The 14,669-nt window shown below is 40.7% G+C and overlaps 1 protein-coding gene across 7 annotated transcripts in view; it reads left to right on the top strand.

Annotated features, from left to right (window-relative positions):
* Positions 1-14,669, top strand: part of VWA3B (von Willebrand factor A domain containing 3B) — a 73,180-nt gene that overhangs the window by 8,242 nt on the left and 50,269 nt on the right. For 5 of the 7 annotated variants that reach the window (XM_048048167.2, XM_048048165.2, XM_048048163.2 and 2 more), the window contains exons 5-8: positions 538-788; positions 2,538-2,694; positions 6,677-6,846; positions 8,750-8,871. In XM_048048167.2, the coding sequence (XP_047904124.2) occupies positions 538-788; positions 2,538-2,694; positions 6,677-6,846; positions 8,750-8,871 (700 nt within the window). Of the gene's footprint in view, positions 1-537; positions 789-2,537; positions 2,695-6,676; positions 6,847-8,749; positions 8,872-12,592; positions 13,244-14,669 lie in introns of those variants that run through there. The other 2 variants (XM_048048170.2, XM_048048168.2) reach the window with 2 other exon arrangements.

Genomic DNA, 14,669 nt, shown 5'->3' with positions numbered 1-14,669 from the left:
CATTGTTAACGAAATAATAGCACAAATAGGAAGCCTTTTACATTTCCTTTCAAATGCTAAAGACAAGGTGGAGATTGAAGTGCCCCAGAACCAAACCGTTCACTCCCTTGTATCGCTGTTTAAAATTTTAAGAGCTAGTCAAAATTCTAGTCTAAGAAGGTACAAAGTGCCTGTGTTCCTGTTTGTTCATCCATCTGTTCTGCGGCCCTTTCTCCATCCTTGCCCCTGTTCAGCTCACTCTAATTGCTCCAGTCTTGAGACAGACAAGGCAGACAACCCACTGGCACTGTCCCATGCTTGTATAAAAAGATTATGAAAGGCAATTAGGACAAAATGCAGTGTCTTTTCTGTTATAGCTCAGATGCGTTTGTCAAGTATTTGCTCCTGCAATAGTGGAAGAAAAATGGGTTGTTTTCACTGCTACCTTGGCTGACATATCTGGCACTTGCAAACCAGCTATTGCAGCTGTGCTAAGCTTGGGGCTTCGTTTGTGTTGTTTTGATGTTCAGTTTCTTTCTCTCCCTTATTTAAATAAAGCTGACAGCCAAAAAAGAACTGATTCTTCATTTTGTGGATTGTCTAATGGGAGCTATTGAGCTCTATCGGCAGCGAATGGAATGGTTAACCAGTGAAAGCCGGCTGATATTTGGAGTGATTCAAGAACAGTGCATTGTCGTTGTTTTGGATTTTGGCACTGCAGCCCCAACTGAATTCGATGTATGCCGTGATGCACTTTCTATGGTTCTTGTGGAACAGGTGACCCAAATTGCCAAATTTAACCTCATTCGGTAAGCAGAAAGAGCACCATGAGAACAAAACGGAGTCTCGTGTCATACAGATGTGTGTTTGGATGATGTGTTTTCTGTAGTGCAAATTGTTATGATTTGTTTCACGGTAATACCTACAATACCTATCATGGTAATACCTATACTTCCACCAAGTTTCACCCGCAGCAATGCTGAGCTTGCAACTTCCATTTAACAGAAAACCGTTGTGTTACTCTGAGGAACGGATAAAGGCTAACAGAAACCAAATGTTGATATATGCCTTCTGCAAATGTAGGAAATGTAGAAAGATCAGGGACACTTTGCAACAGCAGTAATGCTCTTCGGTAATGCATCTAAGTATTACAGAGTAAAACAGTGAGGTCACGTCTGACCGCCTAGGCGTTCTTGTGTCTTTAGGCACTACAGGTTTCTGCCTTACAGCTGAATGTACGCTCCCCCACGTACCATAGACAGAAGCATAGTCATTTGTATTTCTATAGATTTCCATGGTCACAGAAATCAGTAGTAGGACTAGCAAACAATACTAGATTTACATAACAAAAGACAAGAGCTTGTTCCCTAACATGAGTAAATGAATCTGGGTTTAGTTGCAAGTAAAAAAAAAAAAAAAATAGAAGCAGCTATTCAAATTGAAGTATCTTTGAACAAATTCTCACTTATGAATAACTGAAGGCATAATCTTGGGTTTGGATAGATGAATGGAATTTTGTGACTATGAAAAAAATGATGTGCAAATTAGGCCATACAATTTTTGAATAGGTTCCATAAAGATTACTTGCAACTACACTATGATTCTTAATGTTGTTTTACCCAAGCTTCATCCGCCAGCTTTGATTCTGCTGCCCTATCTCAATTCTCTACCTTGTGATACACCTGAGATTTGAAAAGAAAAAAAAGAGATACTTTCCATACCTTTTGAGAAGCACATAAAACATTTTCTTTAAAGATGATCTGCAAAGCTAAGTCAAAATTGAGGCACAATAAATGTGTTCATTGATTTTTCTGTTTGCTTCAGCAGGGAGACAAAGGACAACATAGCTTACAAGTTATTGCTTTAACAGAATCTAAGAAAGCATGCTTGCCTTTCAGATTTGCAAGTAACTCTTCAGAGTGGTGCTTGATGGTATATCATAGATGCTGGAACCAGTTATTTTTTTAAGTTGTCTTCTGTCTTTTATGTGCAAATGGACAGGCATGCATGCTCATATGCTTTGTGCCTCTCTTATGCCATTAAGAGCCCTTTAATCAATTAAAATATCGAAAAGCTTTGCATCACAAATCTCGTTTTGATGGGCAGATAAAGATCAGCACTCTTACAAAAAGCGGAGGTTGGTTAAAATGAGCTGGCACAAAGGCCAACCAGCAAGGATGCCATACAGCATACAGTGGAAAGAGAAGCCAGATACATATTTCATATACATATTTTAAAAACCTGATTGTGCTTTTATTGTAAATATAGGGTAAATACGTGAAATGGTAAATAGGAATTAGGAACTGTTTGTAAAGTACTGTAGCCCTCTTGGGTGTACTTTGAACAGCTGTCTGAAAAAATTGTTTTAAAAATTACAGTATTTTTCTTAGGGTTTTATTTTGCCCCTACTTTTATTGCAAGTCTAGATTTAATATGTATGGTTTATTGTTATTATTACTTAAGAATCTAAAAGCATAGTAACAATAGCAGAGTTCCACCTTTTTGCTTTGCCAGCATTATTCTCAATTCTTCTGATTTATAGTTAATGTCACTTTCAGGGCTGCTCAGGAACTTATGAAGTGGCAACAGAAATGTGCTCCTGTGTCTGAACATACTGTAAAGTCTGCTGTTAAGTGGCTCTGGAAACTGGACCATATGACAGCTGCCAGCCATAGCAGCTCTGCTGAAGCCCTGCTGGAAGCCATGAGTGAGACGGTAAGCTCACACATCTTTTTGGAAGCCTCAAGTAAATCCAAGAATATTCAGTGCCAGACTGGTTACTGTCATTTGCCCTGATGAATTTTGCAAAAATAAATATTAATGGGAGGGTTCAGAAGTTTTTTTCCTGTTTTTCCAAGTGTATCTGCATACTATGTTTACTGATGACCTGCTTATGTAAATTTATTGTATTTTGAAAGCAGAAACTTTTCTGTTCTGGAGTACAGAGAATAAATAACATATTCAGTCATTAAGGGAAAGAGTAAATACGTTGCTTTCCACTTTCTTTGCCATATATGTTTTTCAGGGCTTCAAGTTTATGAAAATAGAAACTTAGAATCATTTAGGTTGGAAAAGACTTCCAAGGTCATCAAGTCCAAACATGTCCCTTAGTACACACAGAACTTCCTTGGACAGGAATTTAACCAACTCTGCTGCAGTGCTCCAAGTTAAAAATAAAACAAAATGAAATAATGACAAACACACGCTGTTAGAAAAGCATCCTCAAGCTCTTCACTTCTGAGGCAGTAACATCCAGTAAAATATTCCTTATATCACTACTATTGAAGTCAGGGAAAAAAAAATTACTTTGTATCCAAAATGCTTGGTAAAAAAATATACTTAAAATCCAGAATATAAAGTACAGAGATTTCTTTAAGCATTTGTTGACAGTAGGTGTCTACAAATCCTTTTTCCTCAGCCAGCTATAATTTCTTCCACAGCAAGAAGACAAAGCATACACAGGTATTGTTGTAATTAAATTCTGTCTATTTCTCAAAGTGCCATATTACATTATTCATTATAATAGAGTCAAAAGATATAAAAGATATATGCCATCATTTGAGCTAGTCACTTAAAACCTGTATTGTTAAAGAGATATTTTATGAAATTCGCTTACAATATAAATTGAATTCCTGGCACTTGAATTAAATGGAAAATTGTGTGGACTAGAATCATTAGTTTTTGCTGCCATTAAGATCCAACCCTGTGCACAGATCCAACCCTAACTCCTTTGTAAATCTCATATTGAGACATTGTTTGAAAGAGAAGGTGAATTTGGCTCGAGTTTCCCTCTGGTTCCCTGTGCAGATGGATTCTCAACCAGATGAACCTTGATGTTTGGAAAATGATATTAAAAAGGAACTGGGTGAGGAACAAATTGTGCAACAGTGACATTTTTTATGACTGCTTTTTAAAATGCCTCCATAAATTATGCTAACATTTTCAATTTGCAGTATATTACTAATTTTCTGGTGGGAAAAAAAAAGGATCATATTTAGATTTCAGTATTGTCTGGATGAAGAAAAGGCTTGTTGGACCTGGTAGGTCTGCATACAAATAAACAGAAATTAAAATTCATCCAACAGTGAGACATATTATTTTTTCTGGATATTGGTGGGCTAATGGGTAATCTGGGGGAGTCAGTTTTGGCGGGTGATCAACATAAGACAGACTTTAATTACTCCTAAATACAGTTATTATCATTCATAACTGACAGTTCAGTTTGAGTACAAGCTTCACTGTACTGAAGGCTGGGGCAGACCCCATTCAGTCCTAGGCAAAAGCTGCATAGTCACTGAACAGTCATAAATGACTCATTCCTCAGAACTGGCTTTGTCAACAGAAGTTACTCAAAAACAATAGCTCCTTTTTGCCTAGACTTGGGTTTTCCAGTCGTTCCTTTAGTTGAGCTTTTCTCCCATGTGTGGCAAGTCCCTAGATTTCCTTTCCTCATTACCTGTCAGTCCCAGGGTCAAGATCCCTCTGCTCCAATGTTGCAGTCCTTTGGGCTCCACCTGCCACAGATACATCCACGGTATCTAACTCACAGTTCTGTGCAGGTGCTGCTCTGCAAAGTGTGGGCCACCCATCCCAAATGTACCTCCCCTCCCAGGTAAAGACTGCGAGGAACTCTTTGTCACGTTCTCCTCTCCGTTCCTGTATGGAGTTTGTTTGCTTGTTTGGATGGCTGCAGAAATTATAATTTGCAAAATATGGAGGCCTAAATGGTTTGAACCTTTTCCTACTATTCTGTAAGGAACATTTCCTTCATGGTATGTTACTGCTGGGTTTGTAGTTAAGTAGAATGAATTGTCTGTGGTTAGCAATTTTGTTTTCTTGAGGAGCTGGTTCTGCATCAGCTATGCCCAAGAACTTTCAGCATTTTAAAAGTTGCAGAGGCAGGAATTAGATCATTTCAAGGAAGTCTGAAAGCTAATACCCTTATTAAATAGCAAGCTTCTGAGTTATTGGAAGTCTCAGAAGGGAGTGGGAGAAGATGTGAATTTGAAGGAAGACAAGGAAAAGTGGTTGTGCAATCTGCATATGTTCCCCCAGGCCAGGAGTCTCTTCAGCAAATTTCCAGGACAAGGGTGTTGCCCGAGGACTGGGTCTCAGCTGGGTGAGCTGCATGGATGCTCTGACAGCTGTTTTAGCTGGGTGCAACAGAGAGGGAACCTTCTAGAACTGAACCAAAGCACAGATGGGCACAAGTGTTGATTTATTTTGCTTCTAAAGCTAATAGGTATTGTGTTAACCTTGCACGTTAATGAAACATGCTCATTCTTTCTTATAGTATTTGTCTAGCAGCCAGGATACCTGGCTGGCCACAGACCCTCTTACTCCATACAAGTGTGCTCCGTAAGTATGGTCCCTGACTCCCACATGTAGTGCCAAACCCCAAGGTGCTGCTTTGTTAATTCTCCTTGTCTAGCCCAGGATTGGGCTGCTGCTTGGGGTAGATGTCTTCCAGTGCTCACCTTTAGTCAGGGTATTTGTGGCAAAAGGTAGAGAGGGGAGAGAGGCTGAAGCCCAGAAGCCTATGTCAGTTTGTATCACCGTCCTCATGATGCAGGGCAGTATGGGCATCCTGCAGCCCAGAAGGTTTTGGGTACAAACTGGACAAAAGATGTCCATGTGTCAGCCTGTTGGCTCAGGAAGCTGAAATAAAAATCAGTGTCAAAGGCAGTACTGGAAATGGAAGAACATGCTTAGAGATGATACTGAATTTGCTTTCCTGTTGTATGAAATGATGTGGGTGCAGAAACACTTCCTCAGTGCTGTCCCAAACTCAAACAGTTGTCATCTTTTCTCTTTTATGGTGCATGTTTGGGATTCCTTACCATACGTGAATGTCATTTTTCAGTTGAACAGCTATTTATCTGTATTTATCAGTTGGTATGTGCCATGCCATAGGACTGATAGGCCATGCTTGCTGTCTTGAACATCATCGCGGGATAGGTGTTGTTACATTTTTTAATGCTGGTGAAAATTCAAGAAGCATATTTACTAGCTACCATTTAGCATGGATATGTGCAGGCAGCATTGGATCTGTCACAGTGTAATACACAAGCAATAACTACAGGACATTTCTTCATCTTCTCTGTCTTCTTGCAGTAATGTTTTCATAACATAAGTGTATGTGTTCATAACAAACTTGCCAAGTTCCCTCTGCCTTGGGAAGCATAAAAAATATGAATTATCTGTAAATACCTACAGTAGCATTCAAAGAATGATGCATCTCTCCTAGCCCTCAAAATACGTGCTGCTAATAAAAGTATGTCTGGTATAAAAGTTCCTACTGCTTTTCAGCCCTGGCAAGGCCCCAGCATAGTTCCTCTCTTCCCAAAAGAGGAATGCGGCACAGAGCCCCATCCTGACTAATAGCACAGTTGTCCTCTCTTGCACTTCTTTTTGGTTTCGGTTAACTTCTGTGGAAAGGGGCTTGTACTGAGCTGTACCCAGGGGCTGTGGGTCTGGTTCCCTTCTCACTTCGGGAAATTTTGTGTGAAATTCATTTGAATTACTAGCAAAAATGAGAGGGAGAACTGAAGATCTGCAAACCTTATAGCCCAAATAATGCAGTGCTGCTACCAGACTTTCATACCAGTGCTCAGCACAGGACTGGGCTTGAATAAATACCAAACATCTGTGTAAAACAGTCCTCCCAATTCCTTTTTTTTTTTCTGTTTTATGACAGGTTGAAGCTGTTTATTACTTTGCTGTGGGTGATGTTCCAGCTGAAACAAAGCAGCTGCTCCTTGAGAAGGTTTCTGATGGCTCCTGTCCAGTCAACACAGTATCTTTTAATGCCAGGGAAGATGAAACTATTATTTTTCTGAAGGAGTTGAGCCACTTGGCCTCTGGCAGGTATGACAAAGAAGCACAGTAATGATTTCAGTATTTGTAAAGTGCTTTGCTGCTAGGAACGCTATCTGGAGATATCTGAATGTTATCCCATTTTACTCATGAGGAAAATGAGACAAACCAGATCAGTAAGTGGTTTGGGGAAACAGAGGAAATAGTCTAAGAGCTGTAACTAAACTACAGGGCCTACTTGAACAGCTTCTCTCCACGTGTGCTCACTGGCTTGTGGAAAGGCCATTCCTTACCTATATCGTGAATTGTCTGTCATCTGTTTCTCTTTCAAGTATGAAAATTTTTCAAGGGAGAGTCACAACATAAACAAGTTTTTATTACATTTCTTTTTACTTCAGTAATATCCACAGGCACCAGCAAAGGATTGATCTAGAGTTTTTTTCTGATCAAATGTCGCACAGACATGTAGTTGAAAGGTAATGCCTGTCCTAAATAGGCAGTGCCTGGAACAACAGGAAATTCGGGTAGTGTTAGGCCTGGCTGTGTGAAGCTGCAGTTCTCTACCATGCTCTCCAGCATCTGTTTAGTGTAGTTGGTGGGAACCGATATATTCCATATGGGCTGCTGGCTACTTTGTCCTGGGAACCAGCTGTGTGACAAGAGAAAGCCTTCAATGCGAAAGGATAATACAGCATTAATCTTGATTCTAATATAAAAATAAGGAAAACGAATGAAGAAACAAACAAACAAAAAAAAACCACTATACCAAACACACTCAACAGCAGGAGGGCAATAGCAGCTGATAGATGTTTGTCTGCTTTACAGAAGCCACCACACAGTTACAGAGCTGTGAAATGCCTGCTATAGCTTTCTGTTTCACTATTGTTTGTGCAAGAGTGGGAAGGACTCCAACAGTAGAAATCCCCAAATGACAGCAGAGCAATTGGTAAGATGGCAGCTGCTTAGCTCTTTTATAGCCATCTGTGTTTAGGAGTAGCTTTTAAGAGACAGAGTGCCTGCCAAAAAAACAAGACTGAGGGAAAGTGTTATGTTTGTTCTATTCGGATGTGTGTCTAAACGACTGTGGTCGTTTAGGACTGTAGTACCTCCATGATACCAGGTACTTTGCCAGTCACTGTACTTCATTTTCTTTTGGCAAAGTTTTTCCCTCCTTTGTAAGAAGAACATGAATGTTTCTTGCATGGTAGAAAAAGAGGCGAGAAGGGTTGTGGCAGGGAGCTGAGAGGAATCATTTTGCCTAATATGATTCTCACTATCTTTTAGTAATTTTTCATGTGTCTAGCTTTGTTGCAGAGACTTATCAGGCCAACATATATCTTGCTGGTGGGTATTTTCCCAATAACTGTCTATAAGATTAAGTCAGTTTTCACGTAGGATTTGCTAAATTCATGGGTTTTTCACGATTTAAGTCTGATTCTGGTGTAGTTCTGTTTTAAAAAGGCATCTTTTTCCTGCTCTGGGAGCTTGTCTGTTTTGACAACAAGGGTAAATGAAGTCTGCTTGACTTCCTGATTTGTATATCGATAGTGAAATAAATGTTCCTGTTGGGCTTTGAACTAGGAGGGTAATCTAATTAAAAGGTGTTAGTGTCCTCTTAGATATCTCAAATGACATGCTTGCTCAGCATGTTAAAAGCATTAATTAAAAACAGATTTCCAGATGATTGAAAAGGAAGGTACCTTAGAATAAGTGATACCAAAATGAAAGGATGTGTGATTCTTCATGAAAAGACTTCAGAAAATACATATACGTATATAAAGGTTTGATAATATCCATAATACTCTTGTAGCTGAACATTTGGTTATCTTGATAGGTAAGGAAATAATTCCAAAGTTGTACACTGCTCTGACTTTGCATGTGTGACATGCATATTAAAACTAGGAAAGTGTTTACGTAGTTTGCATACTGGTGAAAACTCATTTTTTTATTACAGATTCCATGCTTTTGCTCAGAAGAATTACTGTCGAGATGCTACTGGACCTGCACTGAAATGCGAAGATGACAAAGATCTAATTGCCCCGCATTCCAGAAAGGTGAAAGGGCGAACGCCACTAGGTAGACAATTTTAAAACCAGAATTATATTGATTTTCTAGGTGAGGTTTCAGAGTAGCTATCTAATACAGGAACTTGCTTAGTGCTAGATCAAAAGAAGCCTTCTGTAGGCATAGGCGGGGATGGGACTGGTCAAATGGAAAATCTGTGGGTGGGAAGGAGAGGGAAAGGAAAAGAGAGAAGTGAAGAGAATAGAGGATGTGCATGTGAGAATGAAAGAGAAGTGAAAAAAGGAGAAGAAGCAAGAACATGTATTTCAGGAGATAAAGATTAGTACTGGTGTGCCTATACCAGTGACCTGGTGGTAATGGAGAGTAATGGCAGAAAGGGAGATGAAAGAGATAAGAGTGGTGTAGAGCATCTGTTACAACAGCCACATCAATACAGACCATGTTCATGGCTAATATAAGGGAATTAAGCCCGCTTATGATTGACTTAGTTTTCTCAGGATCTGAATTTATCATAAAGACAGGCAAAGAGCACAGTAAAAATAACTAGATAGAAGGTGCAAAGAGAGAGGGAGAAATATGAAAAACATACAGGAGGAAACAGCAGAAAAAAGCAGAGGAGAAGCGAAGTCTCCATTTTGCTGGGGGTGGAGCTGGGCAGAAAGCTCTCAGCATGGTTCTTTTTAGTCACAGTGCTACTTCCTCTAGGAGAGGTCAGCCTTACTGTTCAGTGGGACTGGACTGAGGCTTCAGCCGGATTTGGAGGAGATCAGCTTGTGGTGTGAAGCATGGCTGTGTTATGTCATGTCCGATATCTTTATCAGCAGGCAATTCAGTTAAAAAAAAAGGTTTATTTTTATTATCAGGAGGCATAAAACCTCTTTTCTCTCATGGCTCACATCCCCATTATGCTGTTGGGCATTAGCGTTGCCCCAAAGGTAGAACCCTGTCATCCTCTTCTTACTGCTAGGGAACCTATGGCATAAGGGGGATTTAGTGACTCACCTAAAGTCATATATCAGTCTTGGACTAACTGTCCCATATTTTCTGGGTTGTGGTCTGGATCCTTGTGTACAAACCTTTCAGAATGGCCATGGTTATACAATATGGGAGAACCATAGTTGGGGGGGGGGGGGGGGCAGAAGTAAGAGAACAAGGTGTCATCATCCCCTCCCCCTTTTTTTTTCTTTATGAAAGGTCATCAGGGCTTTCCCCCCTCACACCCCCACAGGGTTTAGAAACCAAGAGCAGAGCATGCTTCAAAGCCCTGCCTTTCATTTCATACTGATTCACAGTGCTGTAATGATTGCCTTCGGTCTGCTCCAAGTGCTTCCTTGCCAGACCCCAGTTGGGTGTGTGCATGGGGAGGGCTGGCTTCCTCTTCCCCCAGGCACCAGCCTGTTTCAATAGATGGCCCTAGAGCTCCTGTATGACTGAAATTACTTCCTCACCACTGTTTCTAAAGCTGAAAGCTGAATAGCTTTAATCGCTCAAAAGGGCAGTAATCTCCTTGAAGTGCATTGTCTGTTGTGTCTTATTGCTATTATGGAGTAGAATTTACACATTAAAAAGGAACACAATTAGCTTTCTGCATTTACTTGGCATTATAACCACAGTTGTGACATCACTGACAGCCAATCAGAGCCTTTTGGTCGTATACAGAACCTAAAATCCTTTCAGAAAAGAAAATACGTAGGAGACATTAATTCTGGCCTGTGTCTGATGTCTCTTGTTTCAGAGACTCCTTCAAGGGTGTAGAAGGCAATAATAATAAAAGTGGAGATTACTCACTAATGTATTCTGAAACCGGTTCTTGAATGTCTGGCATAAACTATATAAGGAAATAAATAGAAAACGAATCAGAGATCTAATCTTCCAAATGCGATGTTTCCTGGAAAATAAGGGGAGGTGCAGGAATATTTTGATTCTGTTTCTTTTTGCACCACAAATGCAACAGCTGGAAACTAACGCTCATTGTTATGTTTTATGGGCTGGAAAAAACATTTTAAGGAAATCTGATAGTTTTCTGGGTATCCACTGAATACCATTTTGCAAATACAGGATATCTTCATGCTCACTCTTTTTCATCTACTTAAACAAACAAGTCGGAAGTGAACTACTTAAAACTCCAGATAAGAGCTGAATTCTCCCCTGTTTTGCATCTTGAGCAGTCATTTAGAAAGCAAGCGTGAGAAACTGCCAAATTTGAATTTTTTTTTATACTCATTGAGTGGGTGCTTGAGATTAAAACAGGTGTAAACCAGTAAAGAATTAAGGTCCTTATGTTGGCAGACTCAGACCTGAGGCAGAAGAAATACTCTCACATAAAGCATAATTTGGACCAATGTGGTGATGTCTCCTCATCCAGCACTGATTTTCCTATTATCACTTCTGCCTACATTCTTTGTGTAGCTTCTGCATCTGCAAAAAGCTGTGGAATTAAGCAATTCTGTTGTATAGTTAAAATCGTAAGTGGAAGGGAGGTGAAATTTAAGTTGGAACATGAAGACTTAGAGGGCAAGAGGCGGTGAAAGCTGTGGAGAAGAAGGTTCTTCCTGAGAGGGGCCATAGTTGTGTTATCTGCTTGGAGTGAGAGGGAGGTAAGTGCTAAACAGGGCTTGAAAAGTAGTGGCATTTTGAGCTAGATCCTGAAATGAACAGTGATTCCTCGCTAGCTGAAGAGCAAACAGCAGTAGATCTCTGGGCAGTGTTTTTCTGTGTGGTGGAACAGATGAGGTGGTACGTGTAAAGAAGATGCCACTGGACCCTGAATCAGGATTTGAGTAACGTGACAAATCCAAAGAGGGATATATTTCAGCATGGCCAGTCTTTTGGAATAATGTACTATTCCAGGCTGTGAAGACTGATGTGCTTAACCACTTTTTGAGCTGTGTAAAGCTGTATTCTTAAGTGTGCTTGATTTTCCATGTTTACCTGATGGTCAGAGGGAAAATCGTAGGGTGCTGTGTGTAACATGGGGAGCGTAAGAGCACCAGCCTCCTGCGTAGCATTGAAGTAAATGAGCTCTGCTCTGTTTATGCACACAGACATGGGAGAGACCAAACCCTCCCTTCGGGAAGCCAGAATAATGACTACAGAGTGGCTGCTTTGCCTATGAGCTGTAGCAAAGAGCTTTGCCTCTGTGTTTTCCTCCTATGTGCTTTGTCCAGTCCTAGCAGCCTAACCTTGGCCTGGCAAATCTCTTTGCTAATGTGTAGAGAGTGATGCAGACAGCCGCTCTGCAATACCATGCAGGATACAAAGTTCATTTGCTTTGTGCATTTGCCCAGGGGAAAAGGGGCAGGATCGGGCCAGGGTGAGTTTCCCTGCTGCCTGACCCAGCGGGTGTGCAGGCAGCTGCCCTCCTGTTCTCCTCCATACCTCCATTCTTTCCCCTCCAAGGGTGAATTTTGCAAATCAGCACTTCGGGGAATGCTGCTATCTTCTGCTGCCACACAGAGGCTGAGGAAGGGACCAGCAGTGAAAAAATTAAATTGCCCATCTTGCCTTGCAGGCAAACCTAACTTAAAGAGTGTCTTACTCCATTACATTTGGATTTTGCTTCCACAGCCTAAGTCAGACAATCAGGGAAGAAATACTTCTGTTTTCCACTATTTGCTTTTGTGTTGGTATTTTCTTGGTGTTTAAAAGATGTAGTTGATTTTGCAGGCTTCTTTTCGCATGGATTTTTTTCAAAGCAGGATTTGTATCTTGAATATGGAATCAAATGGGTTACTGTGACTTGACAAACTGGATGAGTTTGTCTGCTGGGAGGTAGGTGTGGAAAAGCTTCTAAGATTGCCTGACAGTATTAAATAACTGGGAAATGGAAATGAGGCTGGTTACACATTTCCGTGTACATGTGCCTGTGCGTTTTTGCTTAGGCGCACTATCTTGCTTCAGCTCACGGGTGTCACCAAGATGCTTCTGGCCCTCACCCTCAGCCTTCCCAGTGCCTGTCCCCATCCTCTTCCTCGTTTCTAGGGCCTCTGTTTTCCAGGCCGAGGCCTCGTTGGGCACAGCTGGCCATGCACGATGTAGCGAGCCAGCCCCACGTGCTGGTGCTCTGGGTGAGCCAGGGAAGGCAGAGGAGCGTCAAGGCCATCTCCCCGCCGGCCGCCCTGTTGCCGTCACCATGTCATGGCTTTTGAAGCAGAACTGGGGGTCTGGCCTGGACAGTTAAACTGCCAACCAGCATGGCTGGGGGTGTTTCATGGCGGGGGGCTCTTCCCCTCTGGGGATAACACGATTTTTAAAGAGGTCTTTCATGTGACGCGGGCGCCTGAGTTGTGCCAAGAGGCCTGGAGCGGCTGGGGGCTGCCCCCTCCGAGGAGGTGGCTTTTGGCCATAGGTGGCTTTTCAGTTGGCGGCCCCCAGAATAGCACAGCAATGAGGTGTGAGCCCAGGGAACTTAGACCGAAGGGAGGTTTGTGCTTTCTTAGTCGTTTTTCGCCAATGTGCTTTGAGGGATGGGTTGTGGGCTGAAAACTGCTGCTGGAGGCTGTGATGTGTGTGCGCGCGTGTGTGTGTGTTTGGGGGTTTGGGGAAAGGCACAGCTTTTCCCTCCCACTTCTCCTCAGCTGCAGGGGAAAAGAAAAAGAGGTGCAGGTGGAGGTGGAAGCAGAGAGAGAGGTAGAGGTGAGCCTCCTGAGTAGAGAAAGTAATTTTGGCTGCCACTGGATGTGCTCTTCCAGCTGAATCCAGGAAAAAATGTTGCTGTATAAAAGGTTTTCAAGGCAACTTGGTATTTGCAACATGCAGTTGTTGGTGCCCGTATTTGTCCCATACAATATACACCATCAAACCACAGCACTGATAAGGAAAAAATACTTTCTGTGCAAGACCAATTTAATACACTGTCACTGCATTGCGCTGTGGAGCAATCATTTGTTAAATAAAAAAAAAGGAAAGTTGACATTTCTAAAGCATTTGAACAGAATATTTTGGTTGAAAATAAAAGTTAATGATAACAGACTTCAAAAATTTTTATCTGCCTTTTATGTTCTATACTGTGGAATTATCTGCTTTGCCTAAGGTTTTTGTTTTGTGATTTAGGAAATGATCTTTGCAGTAATGGCTGAAACAATTTTTTTTTGAAATACAGGAAGGTCCCAGGAGATGGCAGTGTACAATAACACATTTCAAAATATTTCTTGGAAATGAAAAGCATTTCACAATTAAAGCTGAGTTCTTATTTTGTAGAATGTCCCTATTATTATTTCAGGGAAGTTTATCAAAGAACAAAATGATCAGGTTTGTTTGTTTAGTGGTGGCCTACTTTAGCACACAAGTTTGCATATCTTATCTTTTATAAAGGGAATTACCACTGTATATTAACTGAACCACTAGATGCTAAGATACAGTTTGCTTTGTTCAGCATCTTCGTGTGCAATTCAGTAATAGGTTGTAGTCTGCATTTGTGGTTACAATAGCTCATGATTAATTTCTTTTTATATTTTTTACTGTAATACTACACACAGTTTTTCTATATAGTCCTATATTGCAGTTTAAACTCTGAGACTCATGTAATTTAACACACTTTTAGTAGTGTCTATTCTACATAGATATACCTGGTGACTCCATTTTGATAATTGAACTCTACTAAATAAATACACATTTTAATCTTTTAATAAAGAGAATCAAATCTATTGAGATTAAGAAAATCTTATGTCAACACCAGCTTTGTATTTTTCCATTTTTTGAGAATATAACCTGATAGGAATATATTTTTTAAAGCGTTTAATTATGGCTGTTGAGATTTGTTAAGATTAAAGTCTTACCAGAAATACCGAAATTACATCACATGCTCTTCTGGGAAAGAAGATTTAATTTTAAAGAAAGGTGTTTAGGTA

Source organism: Anser cygnoides, chromosome 1 (genome assembly GCF_040182565.1).
Source record: "Anser cygnoides isolate HZ-2024a breed goose chromosome 1, Taihu_goose_T2T_genome, whole genome shotgun sequence".
Classification (NCBI taxonomy): Eukaryota; Metazoa; Chordata; class Aves; order Anseriformes; family Anatidae; genus Anser; species Anser cygnoides.
The sequence above is the reverse complement of the archived record's forward strand: the minus strand, read 5'-3'. Positions and strand labels throughout refer to the sequence as shown.